The 20,124-nt window shown below is 38.7% G+C and overlaps 1 protein-coding gene across 1 annotated transcript in view; it reads right to left on the reverse strand.

The window, feature by feature from the left end:
• LOC131692801 (probable serine/threonine-protein kinase DDB_G0282963) overlaps positions 1-20,124 on the reverse strand; it is a 164,061-nt gene that overhangs the window by 81,351 nt on the left and 62,586 nt on the right. The window contains exon 2 of the mRNA XM_058980089.1: positions 14,373-15,954. Within this exon, the coding sequence (XP_058836072.1) occupies positions 14,373-15,594 (1,222 nt within the window). The 5' untranslated portion in view covers positions 15,595-15,954. The remainder of the gene's footprint in view (positions 1-14,372; positions 15,955-20,124) is intronic.

Consider the following 20,124-nt stretch of genomic DNA (forward strand, 5'->3'; position numbering starts at 1 on the left):
CCACTCGGTGCGCAAAAAGGTTTAAGGAGATTTTGAAGCTTTGTTGCTGATATGGAGGCGCATGGTGTTTTGTGTAAAATAGTTAGACAATCTACAGTAAACCAACACGTTATACAATGGATTTAAAGTAGTGTTCTTCATTTTTTATGATATTGCTGACATTGGTGAACAGTAACGGAAAATTTATCATGAAAACGGGATCATAGTTATAAGAAAGGTTCAATGACACTTTATGGAAAAATGCATTTAATATTTTACGACTTTTGACACCAAAAATGAGCTCAGCACCTCAAAATTAGCTTAAATTATGATTTTCAGTCAAATTAGGTAACATTTGAGCTTTTGTTCGACTTTTGTTTGAAGACCCGCCACTGTGCGACGTGCCAAAGGGAGCAAAAAATACGCCAGTTGTCCTAATTGTTTAAATTAAAATACATTGTTACACTAGCGGCATCTGTATGATGGTTCGTGTGGTAGACGACGATAAATCAACAGTATACGCAAAATCTAAAGTGTATTGACGTTGTACCAGGTATGTTAGAACGAACAAACCATCTTTTATTCTTGTTGAATAATCGTTTCTTATCTTTCCCAGCTTTTTATTATCTTTTGTATGCACTATTTCACGAAACTGTTCGTTAAAAGAACAAAAAGTAACAGAATATATGCCTTTTCAATGAATTCTGAATACTATTTTAATGCATATTACCACTACATACGCAGATGAGGGAATTTCATACCTTCTGTTATATCAATATACTTATCGAGAAGCCTGCCGTTGTTCAAACATGGCGGAGCGATCTGTCGTAGTTTGACAGTAGCGATCGCTTCATTTCAAAACAATCGTTATTTTGTATGGGACACTTTTCGAATTCCTCTGTTAAGTCGGTTCTCGGTGGTATGCCATCGTTTGAGGGTACCAATTTACTTACTGCCCACATCCTGCGTCTAATCCAGAGAGATCTTCTCTAATGCGTGCAGTTTCAACAGTGAATTTCGTTCATGTTTTTCATGCCGCCATCTTTGAATTTCATCTGGTCCATCAGTACGGCACACGAAAATGGCTTACTTGGGTTCGATTCCCAAACCCGCACATATGATTGGAGATTTTTAGAAAAAAGCTTTCTACCCCAAAAAAGACGAATGACCCCAAGGTTAAAATCTCTAAAATCGAACGAAACAAAAAAGCTGTTATTAAGTTCACTATCTACCCAACCTAAATATCTGCAATACAATACGTTAGATTCCACTGAATATGGAATCCGAAGAATTTGAATTAAAACAGTCTGTTTACCGCGTTTTCGACTGCCGCTCTTTTTGATTTTTTTCAAAAAAAACGCGGTTTTGTTCTTTTAGTACAACGCCCCGTTTACCGTTCCGCCATCATTGCGGGCAACCGCATTGACTTCCATGTATCCAAAATTATAATTGACAGCCGCTTTCCGTTGCCGTTCCGCTTCCGTCGCCATTGCGTTTAGGCCTTTACCCTTCATTCTAGCAAGTTAGGTCCAGACACTCAGTTGTACCAAACAAAAAATAAAGCTCATATCCACTAGACACCACGTTCCATGGCGACATGACTAGGAACTCTAGTGATATGGAAGAAAACGTTTTGTTCTAGAATCTGAACCATATACGAAAAAATAAGTATCAGATTCACGCGCGCGATCATTCTAGAACACACGCTAATATGCGAAAGGCAAACGGTTTTAGTTTTAATACAGAATTTATACACGCGAAGTGACATACACGTTAGCACTCGCGACATACAAACGCACACGCGATCGAACACGTCAACATACAAATGCTCGAGCCTTTCGCGATGATACACGCGATTGCGAAGTTCCTACGCCCGCACATGCCTGAACCGCACAATGAATATCACATTCAGAATCACGGCCCGCTAAAATGGCCTAAAGCAGTATTTTAGTGGGCGCCATTGCCTGTCTCGTCTGCAATTGTATTGTGTGATTCTGACGCGGAGCCCTCCCGAGAACCTACAGTTCTACAGACCCAGTAGGACAATTCGCACAAAAAGATATTCGTATTCGATATTCGCGTTTTCGTGTTATGTATTTTTTGGGTTATTATCGGGTGGTTAACTCAGAGTAACGTGACTATTTGGAATGAATCATGGAAGTGCAACCAATTGGAGGTATCTTGTTTTGTAAACTATTTCACAAACATTATCAAATGAATAACATAGATCGCTGTCCTAATAGTTTGATTATAGCAGCTGCTCGTACATATGATTGCTCGCTAGCAGTTGAACGTAACTTTGTTATATTCCATGTACTGCCCATGATCGCATATTTGTCCCGTTTTGTATGAGATTTCCTATCTTTATGGGACCGATTTGCGATCATGGGCAGTGTAGCAGTCAAAACAAAAACGATTCTATAAATAATATTTTATATATCGTTGAAAAAATCATGTGAACATCTCGATACCATGTGCAGCGGAGTGGCATCAAAGTGTAAATAATTAGGGATATTTTCTATCTGTCACAAAATCGCAAGATATATCGTGAATAACCAGTTCACGAATCCATGAATAATATTTAATGATTATGTGCATTATTACACGAGCACGAATGGTAAGATGAGATTTATACACTAGGGAACTTGAACCAGTTTACGAGGCATGGATGGATCCATGAATATTCCGAGAATCGTGAAGTGGTTCACGAGAAAATATTAAGAATTTTTTTTTTTTGGGATCTAATTCACAACCACAAAAATCAAATCATGATCGATATCAATCATGATATATTTATGGGCAAAATCACGAGTCAACATTTGGTTTATAAATAATATTCATAGAGTTATGAATTCGGTAATCACAATGCGGAAATCGTGACTGAAGTTCACGAAACAGTAACAAATATCTCCACTAACAAAAGCATCATTCAGGTGTTACGGAAGGAAAATTGAACATAACTATAAAACACAAGATTTTTGTACTGTTTTCGTAACATGAAAACGTGATTGTTCATGAAATCATGACACTCTATTCACGAATCTAGGAAGACGTCTGTGTAGCTTCTTTCAGTAGGTTTCTCATTCTACAAGCTTTGCACACAAACAAACGACAAACTACAAATTGTGAACCACGGTGACACATACTGAAAATAACACTGAAATCTGTTATGTCGCCGTTATGTATAGATTCGAGATATTTTTATCGTTCGATTTGGTTTGGTTTGTGCAACTAGTAATGTTAGTAACATGGACTATTACCTTTTGAGTTACGGTTATTGGTATTAAAAGTGGAATTATTTCTCTCGAAATGCCATTGAAAACTGATCAAATTAATCAATCTATCCATGACTACCGTGTTCATAATAAACTTGACACAATACACATTCGTCTTCAGGAAATGTAAAAACTAGTATCAGGACTGTAGTGTAGTGTTGAAAAATCTCCTGTTTGTTCCGGAATCCTAATTTAAAACTATCCAATTTGAATTTTCAGTTAAGGAATTCTTAAAATTTTTAACTATGTGATAGGTTTTTTTTCTCTTTATTTGGGATCATGCTAAAATCATGTCACAAATAGGTAAAAAGCAATAGCGTACTCTAAAATTGATTTTTACAAGTCAATTAAAATTATTCGTGTCATTCTAATTCCTGTTATTGATTTTTTGCGGTTCCTATCCTGACCTTTCGGGTATTCATCGTCCCTCTTGAAATTCAAACAGTATCCGCAAATGATTAGTCGGCATATTTTCTTGGAAGGTTATAGCCTGATAAAACTTCTATCGCTTCCACGTGCTTTAGTGCTATTACAGTTTTACGTGTTTGCTTGAGACACCGCGAACCACTCGGGAACACTACTGCTCGTGTGTTCTCACTTAACCTTGATACTGTGTTTGCGGCCACCAGATATGCACAGTACAGCAACATATACTAATATATATTGGTTTTAGCTCGCGTACTTCAAGCTCCACTTTTGATGTCGAGAAATTAATGCTTCTCGGAAGTGAAATTTTCCATATCATGTTCTCCTTGTCGGAAGCAGCACATCACCATCAGCGAACTACTAGAGTAGTAGTAGTAGTCGCGTTCTGGCTAGTAGCCAAAGGATCAAAATGCTACCTACTGCTGTGTAGCTACAGTTAAAAGGATATCGATTTTTCTGCATCCGCCCTCGCACAGCACAGCGGAAATAAGAAACCAGTTATGTAGTCTACGCGCATAAATATGGTGGGATTAATTTCGTTTCTTTGAAAGAACAAGACCTTACAGTTGGCAGATCGAAAATGCTATCAAATTCCGGCTCAGGGTCAATTTGTTTCGATTGAGGCACGACAAGAACGTTCGTTTATCATGAAATTTTCATACGAAATTTGTTCAATCCCCTTTTGGGACATTGTCCCTTCGTGGAATTTCCATCCGATTTTTTTCACATTTTTTTTTCTGCCAAAGCGTCCGATATTCGCATGCAGATGGAATTTATGATCTCGGATGGGCTGTTATTTCTTACGTCATCAAAGATCGGAAGCGATTCGATTCGGAGAAAAAATGAGCAAAAATAACTTATCTGTGTGTGTGTCTTGGCGAGTCGGGCGTTTCCAGGAAAGTTTTAATTAGTTCAGAAATGCTGCCAGAGCTTCTCGTTATTACTGTTCGCAGGGTACCATCTTTAGCATGTGCGTTGGTTAGGGTGATCAAGATGTAATCTCCCCGTTCATTGTAATGCCTGGGAAGCGCCATTCTCAAAGCATATTATGTTATTTAGAGAATATTTTTCAAATGATCCAATTTGCGAAAATGCTTACAGCTTTAGATGTATAGATGCTAAGACTAAAAGTAAAACTTTTTCTTCTCTTTTCTTCAAAAAAAAATTGATCACCCTAATGTAAAGATTAATCCGAGTCTTTCGTTATCATCACATTCTGCAAAAAAATAAATGAATAGCGGTACGTCAAACAAAAGATCCGTCTTAGCAAATCGCACAATCCAAGTTCGTTTCGCGCTCTCGCGTTTTCGCTGCGCCAGGGCGACAAACAATTAAACGAGTTACGGTATAAATTGGAAAGTGATTACCGAGAACTGCTAGTTCGCAAAAATGAAATCGCTCACAAAAAAACCCCTATCCACACGCGGGGTTTAAGTTTCTGCAACCGGACCGAACGGTATAGTCTATGTAACGGTGCTTCGGCCGGGTCCCAAACCGGGAAAGAAGTCATCAAAGGTGACACCAATTAGTTTGTGGCCGTCTTTCATTGGTGCTGACGGTGGGATGGTGACCACGAAGGTGTTGGTAATGGGACACGGAAATACGATCCAAACCTACCTACGCTGGGACCTGTTCTGATTTTTCCGGCCACCACATTTTAGCGAGTAAATTTAATATCTTATTCTAGGAATGTGATTACGGTGGCGACTATATCGGGTACGGTTATTTTGTTTTTTTTTTTTTGGTTGTTTTTAATAACGGTTTCGTTTGAACCGTTCGTTTTTAAATTCAGCGAAAAGTTTGCAAACATTGCCAAAAACAGAAGGGAGCCGTTACAGCAATTGTGTAGAGGTTTCTGTTTCCTTGGCATTGAGATTGCGTAACATTGAGCGAAGGTTTGGGTGATGGTTCTGTCTAAATAAATACGAAATTCCGCTCAAAATATCATTTTTTGTTTTGTAAATCAAATGATTTGAACATAAAAAACGCAAAAGTAATCTTTCATTAATTTTTACCGTAGTGATTCGAATTTTCATTTTCAAATGCCAGCTTTCAGTTTAATCTACCCCAACCATGATTCAGATTCTAAGACTCCCTCAATCATTCATTTTCAAGTTGGCGGGATTTTCATGACAAAACCGTACGTCTTCATGTCAAATTGATGCTTTTTTATTCACCTACCAAAGCTACCATCTGCTCTGTAGAGGCCAGTTTAGGTTAAATGTCGACATGATTGCGTTTTCAAGCATTGAACAGTAAGAACTTTGTTCAGTGTAGTTTCGCTAGAAAAACCGATTTAATCCACCTAGCAGTGAGATAAGACATTTCTTACACATATCACTGTTGGATCATTCATTAGTTTGCAGAACTCATGCGAAGTAGTAAATCAAAATTATAAAATACACAAATCAAATTATATTAGCCTAATTAATGAAAATTTAGACTATATTTAGAAATAAGTATAAGATTAATAGAAAAAAATTGAATCAAACTAACAAATTGAATGAAATAAATAAATGGAATGAATGAACCTGAAATGAACAAAATTAAAGATATGAACAAAATGAATTAAATGAATCAAATGAATCAAATAAATCAAATAAATCAAACGAATCAAATGAATCAAATAAATAAAATGAATCAAACGAATCAAATGAATCAAGTGAAGCAAATGAATCAAATGAATTAAATGAATCGATTTAATTTAAGGGTTCAAATGAATGGAATGAACAAAGAAAATAAAATGAATAAAAAATAAATTAAATGAATAAATGAAACAAACGAACCAAATAAACAAAATGAAGTGAATTGACAAAATGAATAAAAAAGAAGAAATGCATTGATTAAAATGATAAATTAATCGATGTTGTAAGGTTATAAATTAATAGAAAAAATAAATTGTGTCAAAAGAATTATTTGGATGAAATGAATAAAACTGAAAAAATAGTCAGGTTAATAAAATGTTCTTCATTTTAAACAAAATGTATGAACTGGAAAAATGAATAGAATGCATTGAATGAAAACAGTGAATAAAATCAGTGAAATGAATGATATGACTAAAATGCACGAAATTAATAAACTGATCAGAGTGAATTCAAATGATGAAACGAATAAAGTAGATTACATGAACGCAGATGAACAAAATTAATAAAAAGATGCTGAATGAAACAATTAATTAAAATGCAATGATCATTTAAAGATGGAGTTAAAAAACATTTTTGAATAAAATAAGAAAATAGATAATCCAGATTGTACGAATTTGAGAACCATTGCATCAGAAAGTTATGAAATTTTTTTAAAAATTTTATCTTCCGAGAAAAGGCTAATTAATATACAATGGGATTTCTAGGGCTTCTATTCTTTTTTTGTTTTAATCTTTTCATTTTCACGCTTCTTTACTTGACGGCGTCGTTTCAAGATTATTTAGTGTTATTGATGTTCCTTAATTAGTTATCAGGAACCTGGAACGTTCAATTTGCTTTGGAATTCAAAGTTTACTTTTTGGTCACATATTCCCGAAAAAATATAGTAAAGTGAGACAAGGTCACATGACACATTCTTTCGTGACGTATACAACGATTTGACGAATCTTCATTCGACAAATATGTCATAACTTTATCAAATGAACGCCTACATCAAAACTTATTACAGATTCGGAAAGTAGACAAAATCTCACGAAAGCTCTTTGAGCAGAGAGCAAAAGATGGAGAATGCGATTCGTAAAAGGGACAAGTAGATATTTCAAAGTTTTTATTTGAATTAAAATAAATAGTGTGAAGTGTCTAGGCTATGTCAATAGCATAAAAGGCGTGCATTCAGTTGATTATAATACAGTCTCTTTCCAGTCATCCTTATAGCTTGCATATTGTTTCGTTCGGAATTCTCGTTCAGGAAATATGGATAAATAAGCCCTGTACAATCCAATACTGTGAAAAAGAAATGGTTCAAACTGTCAGGAAGGCAAAAATGTAGTCAGATTAACTATCTGTCCAATGCATAAACTCTGATTGAAATCCTCGCTAATTTACTTGTACAATATGGAAAACTCGAACGAAACGTGTGCTGAATTATCCAATACTTCACTACTAATTGTGACTTCCATTGAAACTTCAATTGAAGTGTACTCAGTATAGAGCAGATATGGACGACGATAAGTTAGAAGACACCTTGTACTTGCACCCCCCCCCCCCCCCCCATTGCGAGTGGGGACTTTGGGAGACTTCTTTTCCCGGATCTAATTCGTGGATATTTTTGGGCTTTGATCCGTTATTTTCATGAAAGTTCATACCAATACAATGTATGTGCATTTTCAATAATCATCATCATAGTTTTCACATGACATATTTGAGCATAAGTTTTATTCAAAATTCAATCGAGATACGAAGAGTTGAAATATCGCACGTTGAATGTCCCACCTCCCAGTTAAGCCACACATTTTTGTGAGATTGCCATAAATTGCCTTTATTATAGTGTTTATACAAGCTTTGAATAGAACTGAATTAAATTTGAGTTGATGTAGTCTTCGATGGTCACCTGTCTACCCATAGTGAAACGTTTCGAAATACCAATTTCACCTTGAAAATAGTTATAGTTTTCCCATAAGGCAAATATTTTGCAAATTTTCTCGGACTACAAATATTTTATTTGACATGTAGGATGTATTATTAAACTTGTTTCCGCGAGTCTCTTGTACACTAAAATGCAAAGAAAAAATAATAGGGTAACAGACAAAAAATAGTTTTGTTTTCTCAAACCTTCACAATTACATCGCACACATGAAATTAGCTTGAATATTAATAAAGAGAATCTTACCACACAACTTAGAAATGAATAGAGAAATAGCAAGATAGATGTGAGTCGTGACAGTTGCCACCAACATGAAGAAAGAGAGAGAGAGAGAGAGAGAGAGAGAGAGAGAGAGAAAGAGAGTGAGATAGAGATGGGGAGGGCATGTGAGGAATGGCAAATGATGGTTCATGCCGAGACCTTATTTTTATAGCTATATTATGCGATATATTGATTTCTTACATCCTTATTATAAATAATGTCAGTAGTAATTTTGCGCCATAATTAATATAATCTAAATTTTGCAAAGAGCTAAATTTTTGCTAGAGTTTTGGGATTCAAACATACAGTTTCTTTCGGTGATGCCGGTGAGTATAATTGTATGAGAAGTCTTTTATCTCACTACTAGGTGAATTACTTGATGTTCTGTATAGTTATATACCAGCCAATATTTACTTCACGATTGAACGCAACGCCTAATCCAAGGGATAAATACATGAACTCTAGAAAAAAATTCACTATTAACACATTATTTTGTTTTTGAAGTGAACTTACATATTGATTTTTGAGAAATAGTTCAATTATTATATAGGTAATTCACAAAATGTTTTCAAAATCGAATACCTTGAATCACGTAGATGTGTTTTAATACCCCGATATTCAAAATCGGTTTAGTTTTGCCCCTAAAACACCAGTCAAGCAATACTCTATATGAAACGGTCTCCTTTGTAATTAGTGAAAATTGGTAAGCGAGGAATAGAAATACAAAATGTTTAATATCTCCGTCGCTCGTGAACGGGTTTTGACAATATATAGCTTGATAGAAAGGTATCATTACAAGGTTTCCAACTATGCGCATGTTGTGGGGACGTTGCTTTGTTTGTAAGTTATTTACTATAAACCTGCAATGTTTTGACAAAATGACCTATATCTCAGAAAGTAAACAACGTATCGAAACCTACAGTAGACGTTGAGCTGTTATTAAAAGTGAAAACAGATCTTAACCTTAAGGAAGTGGCATTCATACAGTTACACCACGTGAGAAACTGTGTATAGAAAACTTCATTGCGAAGAACAACATGCAACACGGCATCGAACATGACAATGTTAAAACCAATATCCTAAATATGTGGATGACGACAAAATTGAAGTGTGTCTGCACGATCTAGCGCCGCGAATTTAACCAGAACACATTAAAAAATTATGGCAGTGGAATCTGTTATAAATGATACTTGAAAAATTGTCAGTGGCTTTTACAACGGCGTTCGTGTTGTTAAAATGCGATTGGCAAATAACGCTGTGCACATACCCTGGTCATATTCCTACGTACCAGTTTGGTAACCAACCTACTACAACCAACACAACAAAACAATTTTCAACTGATGTTGATAAAACATAATCAATTGTCCAACCAATAACTGATACGCTTTGTATATCAAAGCGAGCTTCCTGTACCAACAACGATTAATCTAGTGTCTCCAAACTGACAACCAGCACAATAAATTCCGATAATGACGGATTTACAAAAACGATCCGTAAGATCAAGAAACAAATAAAAACATCCGATTTCGAACATCATGAAAGCTTAACCGATCAAGACATGGGAGTGAACGATAACGCGAGAGAAGGCAAATGGGCTGGTTCCCAAGTTGTGATGGACAACACATCTAATGCATCACCGCCATGGAAAAAATTCTCAACACGCAGTAGCAAGCTGCATCCACAAGACCCTCCTGCCTGAAGTAACTTTGTGTTATTCTTTTTTTTACATAATATAAAAAGCATAAAAATTTCACGGTTCAGTTATGCTAACGCATTGAGTCGTATCAATTAAAAAAAATAAATATAAAAATCGATGTGAAACCTGGCGGGTCCGCAACAACCATGGGTAATATTGAAGGGGTCCCTGATGCGAAAAAGGTTGAGAACCGCTGTTCTACAATGTTTGTATGTGGCTGGGACCACTACGAGGTTGATAACGGTGTATTATCTTTCTCAGGACTAAACCAGCCTAGAAGCCGTATGGCATCCGGTGGGTTGAAGTTTCTCAACCACGAATTAATCCACTGCTCTTCTGCTCCCATGTCCTAACTTAAAACAGCAGCCCTCAAGTCAAGGTTTTTCTCGGTGCCGACACAGTGGACGTTTGTTTCTTCACCAATCGTGGGATTCAAATGGTGGTCATGTCCCTAATACCCATTTCAGGATTCGCTTTAGGCAATTATAAGCCAACGTGTTTGGTATCTTCTAGCTGCTGTGCAACAAGTGCTGATGATGAAATGTGTAGTGCGGTGATCAAGTATGGTTACAGTAGCACAAATTAATCTTCAGCATAAACGTACAGCAATTATGAATCTATCCCGCCTTTTGCATGAAGGAAAAGCTTCCATAGCTTTGGTTCAATAACCGTATTTCCATAAAGGAAACTTCTATGTTGGAAAACTGTTTAACCTCGTCTTCGTAGCTTGCAGCAAAAATGGCATGACAAATCCACGTGAAATGCCTCGTGCATGTATACTTGTGCCATTGACGCATGTCTTATATCCGACCTCACAACTCGCGATATTTGTGCTGTAACAGTCAATATATACTGTTGTTAACATAGAAGGACCGAATAGATGGAATACTTCAATAGTACAAATCTGCAAATTTGCATTTGCAAGAGCTTGCAGAGAAGAGGTGTTAGATGTAACTCTCTGCTCTGACGGTATTACGCATAAGTTGGCAAACTGGCTCGCACCAAACGAACTCGAACTGTCGCTATCTGATCATAAGTACACGTAGTTGATCATTTAAACGTCTCGCTAGATATCGTCACACATCGTAATAGCAAATCTACGAACTGGGACCTCTACCAAGAGGGCTTGGTGACTAGGTTTCATGGGTATCTTCCGACGATTAAATCTTCAGGTGACTTGGATGAGGTCGTGGTTAAAACAAGCTCACTCATAGTAGCAGCATACCAAGAGGCTTGTCTGCTTCGAGTCATGCGTGCTTCTAGAGGAACACACCTTGGTGGAATACCGAACTTGTTCGACTGAAAAAGTTATGTAGGAAAGCTTGCAATCGCATACGCAGGAACGGGTCGGAGGCATTTAAGTTGGCTCGCAAAGCATATAGAAATGCTCTTCGATCCTCTGAGCGAAGTTTTTCTCGATATTAAAGGCGCTTTCGACAATGTGTCCTTAGAATTAATTCATGGAGGTCATGGAGTACCTTCATATATCACGAACTGAATACACGCAATGCTTAGCAACCGACATCTGTGCTCATCGTTAAGACAAGTAGAGATAAGGAAACTCAGTGCCTGCGGATGTCCTAAAAGTGGTGTGCTGTCACCACTTCTATGGAATCTTGTTGCCGATGGTTTGTTAAGGAAACTAACTGAGCTTGGGTTTCCGACGTATGGCTTCGTAGATTAATATCATATAATGATCACCGGTATTTGCATTAACACATTTTTCGATTTGATGTAACAAACATTTTTGTTGAGCAATGGTGTCTGCATATTTTCACGCAACGAAGGATTACAACCTGAGCTCGTCTGTTGCAGTTCTTTGACTCTAAAATTGTTTTCTCAGATCAAGTTAAGTGCATTGGGGTAATACTTGACTCAAATCTTAATTGGACAGCTCACATTTTTTTTCAGAATCAAGGAAGCTTGCGTGGCCTTCGGCCAATGTGGACGGCAAATCTTGGACAGTCACACCCAAGTACATTCAGTGGATCTACACAACAATTATTAGCCCAATACTGGTTTACCGGTGCCCTGTGTGGTGGCAGAAGGGAGAAGCTATGACAATCCAATCAAAGTTAAACCATCTTCAGAGAATGGTCTTGATGGCGATGACTCGCTCGTTCTCGACAACACCTACTGCTGCTCACAAGGCACTCTTGAACATAAAACCACTATATGTGTTTTTGAAACAAGAAGCACATTTTTGTGCATACCGTCTTAAGTTTATTGGGCTCTGGAACAGTAACCCAATAGATCGATACAATACTGTGACCGTAAATGGTTACCTGTGATGAGTATACACTTGATCCCAGGACCCTACACACTCAGAAGAAATGAAAATTACATTTGACGTAAACAACATTGCGACGTATTTTGCTGTCTAATAATGGAATTTTCCATTTTTTGACATGTGAAATAAAATATTGAGTCTCTTTTGAGGTAGAGCTCGGTTGAATTGAGATAGAGAATTGTGAACAAACCGCATTTTTACATATTCTTGAATGTAGAGTCAAGTGAATTGTGACGCTACTTTTATGTGCATCTTTTAACATGTAGTTTTTCTTTTAAAACTTTCATTGTGGGAATTCCTCTCCGCGAGGAATGGTTGTCTGGTTGGATTAAGCAACTACTTGAAGAATACGTAGTTTGCTATACTGACGGTTCTTTGTTGGAGGGCCGAGCCAGTGCTGGTGTTTACCAACGTGAAATGAGATTAAACCAGTCTCACTTGCTTGGTAGATACTGTACCGTATTCCGAGCAGAAATCTTTGCGATTCTGTGTGGCGTACAATCGGCACTTAGGTTGCCCTGAAAGCACTTAGTTTGGCAGATTCGAGATCGAAATTAGTAACAGCATGTCGAACTCTAACTTAGCATTTCAAATGCTATCTACCTTCTCTGGGTATCTGGTCATTTCGGTATTACTGGAAATGAATGGGCGGACGAATTGGCTAGAGCTGGCGCTGTGACTAACTTCGTTGGTCCAGAACCCGTTCTACCACTGTCGATAAGTTGAATAAAGCACAAGATTCGCTCTTGCGCTGCATCCGAATATACCAACCATTGGCGTAGCTTGCAAACTTTCGTTCACACAAAGAGTTTCCTGCCGAACGTGAGTCCGAAAATGAATTTGGTGCATTTTTCCAAGAACAATAGCAGTATTATAGTCAGGGCACTGACTGGACATTGCAAACTCAATTGACACAGGGCTATTATTCAGCGCGCTGAGTATTATTCATGTGATCTTTATGAATCCGATTACGGAACATCATATCATTTGATATGCAACTGCCCTGTAGTACTGCTATCGCGTATTCGGATTTTTGGTTCTCCATACATAGATGAACCTATGTCGAAAAAGCTAAACTCAAGGATATGCTATTGTTTCTAACCCAGTGTGGTAAAGAGCTATAGTTTAAGCCGTATTTGAATGACAATATCTCTTCTCTTGTTGATATATCCGCCCACCGTTTAAATAAAAATTCTAAATCTTTCTGTAGGTAGATCGTTCAGCATCCTCCCGAGAAATATTGATTGGTTCCTAATAGTTAATGTTGTTGTGAAAGTCGTTCAACTACAACATAAACACCAACAACTATTTTTAATAACTTGAATTGTAAATTTAGAATAACACAATAATGCTTCATTTATCGAACTGATTTTTTTACGAACAAAGAAGCGGCTTATTTAAAAGTTCAAAATTCGAAGAGCATTCTACAAACGATTCAGTTTGAAACTAGTTGAAAGACTATTCTGAAGGGAATCGATAATCGTTTACAAGGAAACTTAAAGCGAACGCTACAGCTCATTTCTGCCACCGATCTTAGTCAATTATTTTGCCACCAATGACACCATTAATTGCATCAACTGCAGTTAAAAACCGCACAAATCGAACGAGGTTTCATCAATGACACACATCCTCGCTAATAACTATTGAATTGCAACGTAAACCATCTTGTTTTGTGGTTCTGCCATGAATGAATGGAACAGCTGTCGATGGTGAATTGCAGTCACATCGTCACACGTGCTCCATCAAGAAAACCACTAGAAAAATTCTAGAGGTCGTTTCCAACTATCATCTTACCTCAGCTCGCCCACTTGAAGCGACCTACTCAACACAATAGAATAGCGCAAAAAAAAAAAATAGAAATAAAAAAACACCAACTCACCTTTCTCGCTACCCGGTGTAGTGTTCAGTATTTTCTCCTCCGTCTCCGCGGTAGATCTTTGATTCGCGGATGCAACCGCACACCGAGGACATTCTCCGACGCTGAAGGGATGCTCCTCGCTGCTGCTGCTGCTGCTGCTACCGGTGTGCAGTTCACTAGTACAACTGGGACCATTGTTCAGCTTCAAATCACTCAACTTATCACTCATCTCACAAACGGTACTGGCCGTCACCATCAGACTGGGACTCACTGGGCCCGGGGAAGAAGGAACTGCTGGCGGAACGGGTGTGAGTAGCAGTTGCTGCTGTCGCAACTGCTGCTGATGCTGCTGCATCGTACGGTTCAGAACACTGGCATTGTTACTGGCGGTGGCAGTGACCATGTTCACTGGATAGGACGTAGTCGCAACAGAAGAAGCGGTTGTAACCGTCGCCAGAAAGGAAGACGTTGGACACGTCCAGGATGGCATGTGGTGATGGTGATGGTGGTGATGAAGGTGATGATGATGATGCAGCAGATTATGATGATTGTTCAGAATATCACTAATCAGAGCAGCATCATTGTTGTTTGCACAATCGCTCGCTGAAGCAGATGAAACGGTTGCTCTCGCTTCTGTGCTTGAGCTTGTTACAGCTGAATGAATGTTGTTATTAATCGGTTCATTGTTGTTGACACTATCGTTATTACAATTGCAGCCACATTTGGAAGCGACCGTTTGCGTTTGATTGTTATTACCACCACTGTACACATCCTCTGAAGATAATAAAGAACTTCCGCTATTGGTGTTATTGGTAGTATTAGCGGCAATAGTATTAGGTGCTAAACTGATCGAACAATTGCTATTTTCATAACAGCCACATTTTGGAGGTTCCGTCGATGCCGATCTGCCACCGTCAGCCTCATGCTGAGATAATACCGTTGTGGTAGAGTGCGTTTCTTCGCCACCATCAACCCCCGCGGCTTCTTGACTCGGTTCCATCATCAGCATACAGATCTTTATGACCAGACTACTACTTCTATTACTACTATTACTACTGGCAGACTCCTGCTCATCTGCATCGGTTTCCACAAACTCACCGCCGTTCGGCCAGCTGCCAACTGCCAACGACGACGAAATTGACGACGACGATTGATGCTGCCGTTGCGTTTGGCTCTGCTCTGTCTGCACTTGGTACGCTTGCTGTTGCTGCTGCTGCTGTCGGCGACTATGCCTAGTCCCCATGAGCGGTTGTATCACTTCACTTCGGAAGTTTACTTTCGCAACCTTCCTCGCACTCTCTTCCAACTAATCCTCGACGAAGAAGAGTGATTGGTTTACACCGAAAATACCTTCTTCTTCTTCTTACCTCGTCGGCCGTCTTTATATTGTCTGTTTTTGTTTTTGCCTCTGGTTCGGTGATTTCTCCGGCAGCAGGCGAGGAGGGGGCGCGTGCTTGTCCTTCACGTCCTCATTAACTGACTCTGTGCGACGGACTGTTCGGATGGAAACCGAGAGTTTTCCTGGTAGAGGGTAGTAGTAGTAGTAGTTTTTGCCCCGCACGGATGTCGGTCGTTTCGCTCAGCCAGGGTGGCAATTTTTTTCCTAGAACAAAATTAAATTTTATTAGATTTCTGATGAATTTCGTTTCGTTTTTGCTTTTGTTACTGCTTGACGAGGGTATTATTTGTGCTTGTTTACGGCACCCATTTCAGCCGTGCGGCGGAAATAACGAAACAGGTTGAATGATGGGAGAAGTTTAAGAAGCTTTTTCGTTGCCAACAACTTTTGCTGATTAAGTAATGAGGTCTCTTTTTGAATAACAAAAAAAAAAATTTTCGGTAGTCCGTATAGCGTCATAATAATATATATGAAAATCGATAGAGTTGGTACGTAATTAAGAACTATTTGGATTTTTTCAACCACAAACTGCAACTAACCAGCGAAAACTCGTATCGGCGACGGGCCAATTAACAGAAGCCTGTAACAATAAAATTTTAAGTATTTCTCGTGAACGATATCGTCATTCCGAACATGCAAGCGCAAATTGACCTCTTTTGCCACTTTCTGACGAAGCGGAGGCCGGCTGACTTCGTTACACCGAACTGCATTCCGTGTTTTGTTTTGAGTGATGAATCGAGCCAAGTAAAAGTGGAAATGAAGAAGACAATCAAATGGGGTTAACAAGAATGGAGAGCAATAAGTGGATGAAGTCGAAGGACACACTTTTGAACGTGCATTGAACGATGTTAAGTCCAACTGTTTTCAATGGAACTAAGCACCATGTCGTTGAAGAGTTCTTCATAAACGATTAAAGAACCGGTGAATTCAGAAGAATTTTCTGTCTTCTCCATTATTATTATTGTAGTCCCTCGCAAGCTAGGGTAGTCACCACTTAAACCCCTTTCCTCCGTGGAATGATTCATTTTAGAACTTTTTGACCTGGAACAGCTGTTATCCGTCGAAAGGATTCCGACCACAATACCGAAACGTTTGTCTTTCTCGGTAATTCCCACTAGGGTTAGGCACACAAAACATCAATTTGAACTTAGGCAGGAGCCTGCTTTATCATCCAACGATGACTGGACGGGGTGATTTCCAACGAAGTGCAATACAAATTCTACTTCGGTTCTTCGGAACACAAACCGATGAATTATTTCTTTGGAAATGGAATGGTTTAGACATCGTATTTTCCCTTCCTTCCGAGTTCATACGCGCAAAAAAAAATAATTAGCATACGCGCAATATGCATTTAACACAACCAAATACATCACACAACGCACTCGTTGGCTTTGTAGTGGAGGAACATTTTTCTTTTTGATTCGATCGCTCAGCTGCGCAGATAGGGTGATGAGCCTATTTTAACCATATTATGCAAGGGTTCGTATCATATTTTAAATATCGTCTACTTGAAGTAATGAAATCAATAACTTTCCATTGCATAGATTACCATGTTCTATGCACCATGCATCTACATAACGCTTATTTAACATATATCGATCAATATTCCATATAAAGACCCAACAAACATTTTGGCTGGATAATGGTTTAAACAGTTCTTGTTCAGCTTATTCTCACTGGTTAAAGGCTTGTTCAGCTTTCGTTGTTTGTTGGGGAGATACTAATTTTCAATTGTGCGTTCCCATTATCACCCCATGAAACCAATTGTTACCTCAACGGTGTACATATTTTCCCTATATCGAAAAAAGTTGGAGTTAAAACATCATATTACGTACCGTATTGCGCCGGAGGGTATAGAAATACACCTAATATGGACGCAATTACATGATTTGCAAAGCAAATCATTCTGTATTTGCTTTCCGATCACAACGAACACATACATACAAATCTTTGAAAAAAACTACAAAGGGCTTCGTTGCGTTTTTCGCTTGCTCGATGTAAATACACTGAACAAAAAAAGTTAACTGATTTTTTCAGAAATAATAGATTATTTTCAAATTTGCTACATAACCAGAGTACGAGTATAACCAAGAAAAACGATTTTAATCCATCTAACAGTGTGACGACATATTTCTCATTACTCTTATCAATCTCTTCGGATATTATATCGAATAAGAACAGTTAGAACATGATGTTTCGCAACTTTTTTGATAACACATATTCCATAACACAGCGGTAGGGCTCAGAAAAAATGCTTAAATCAGCCTGGGACGATATCAGTGCGATAAATTTCAAAAGTCAAATCAAATCAATGGTTAAGCGAAAGAAAACAACCCTTGAAATAATAGGACAAATGCTTTGTGAATAAAATATTTAAGTTCCTCAAGCAATGCATTATTTTTTTTTTTCGAGAGTTGTCCTACTGGAGCTGTAGAGCTAGGTTCTCGGAAGGGCTCCCCGTCAGAATCACATACTACAATTTGCAGACGAGACAGGCAATGTCGCCCAATAAAACACTGCAATAGGCCAATTGTAGCGGGCCGTGATTCTGAATGTGATATTCTTTGTACGGTTCAGGCATGTGCGGGCGTAGGGACTCGGAATCGCGTGTATCATCGCGAAGGGCTCGAATATTTGTACGTTAATGTGCTCGATCGCGTGTGCGTTTGTATGTCGCGTGTGCTAACGTGTAACTTCGCGTGCATAAATTCTATTTCATAACCGTGTGCCTTTCGCATATTCGCGTGTGTTCTAGAATGATCGCGCGCGGACCGTGAATCTGATACTTAATTTTTTGTGTACGGTTCAGATTCCAGAAGGAAGTGGGTTCTTCCATATCATTAGAGATCCCAATCATGTCGTCGTAGAACGCGTGGTCTAGTGGATATGAGCTTTATTTTTTTTTGATTGGTCCAACTGAATGTATGGACCTAAATTGCTAGAATAAAGGTTAAAGATTTCCGGACGTGACCGATTCATGATCGCGCATTTGCGGGTTGGCGTTTGAGATCGCGTTTGTAACTTCGTAAGTACTGAAACGTTCACACAATTGCCGCAGTGTTATCAAGTTTACGCGATCGCGGGCATAGGTGTGCGTAGATGATCGCGAAGGGCTTAAGCGTGCGTATGTTGACGTGTTTGTCCCGTGTGCTCGCGTGTATGTGACTTCGCGTGTTTAAATTCGATTTTGAAACCCTGCGGCGATTTATATATTCGCGGACCGTTATTCTGATCTTTAGTTTTCGGTGTACGGATCACATTCTGACAGGGAGAGAGTTACCCCATATCACTAGAGTTTCCGGTCATGTCGCCATGGAACGTTTTGTCTAGTGGATATGGTAGTTATTTTTCAATTTTATTATTTTTTAATAATTAACAAGGACCTAGATTGTTTGTACCGAGGATAGATACTTCCGGACGATCCCGATTCATGATGGCGCGAGCGCGGGAGTTTGTAGGTTGACACTTGAGATCGTGTTGGTAAGTTTATGAGTGCTGAGATTTTCACCTTATCACCGGGGTGTAATCATGTTTGCGAGTTCGTAGGTTGCTTGGAAAATCGCGAGGGGCTCTAACGTTTGTGCGCTGACGTGATTTTGTAACGTGTGTTCTTGAATGGTTGCGCGAACCGTGAGTCTGATATTAAATTTTCAGTGCGCGGTTTGAATTCTGGCAGAGAGTGGGATCGTTTATATCGATAGGGTTCCCGGTCATGTTGCCATGAGACGTGTTGTCTAATAGGTATGGGCGTATTTTCTTAATTGGTCCAGCTGAAGGCATGGACCTAGGCTTCTAGGATCAAGGATAGACTTTCGGACGTCACCGATTCGTAATCGCGTGCACGATGGCATTTTTGTAGGTTCCCGCTGAGACCGCGTTTGAGAATGTGTGAGTGTTAAGACGTTCACTATCACCATCGTTGTTGATTCAGCTGAAGGCGGGTGTAGAATGGCAGTATAGGACTCGAAAAGAAGAAATAAAAGACAATATATGAGAGACGTAATAGATTAGATAGGTACAAGATACAGCTGAAGTTATGATCATCACATGAGACATACATTAGTACTTCAAACACTACTAATACTTGAATAGCCAATCACCACACATAGCACATCCTTTCTCAATTATCTATTTGTTACTGGTTGATTGTTGGTTATGAGCTGGTGAATAGAGGAAAGGTATAGAACAGACAAAAGGCTCATATCAGCCCTCCCGGCCTCCTCGACACACCACTATCGAGGCGTATTGTAATCAACATCTTGAAGCGGGCTTCTTATATAAATCAAATCCTCAGTAGTCATAATGTTTGGTGGATTATTAACATGAGAACTAATTAACCTCTAGTAGTAGAACTTGGTGCAAATAAAAACTAAA

Source organism: Topomyia yanbarensis, chromosome 3 (genome assembly GCF_030247195.1).
Source record: "Topomyia yanbarensis strain Yona2022 chromosome 3, ASM3024719v1, whole genome shotgun sequence".
Taxonomy (NCBI): Eukaryota; Metazoa; Arthropoda; class Insecta; order Diptera; family Culicidae; genus Topomyia; species Topomyia yanbarensis.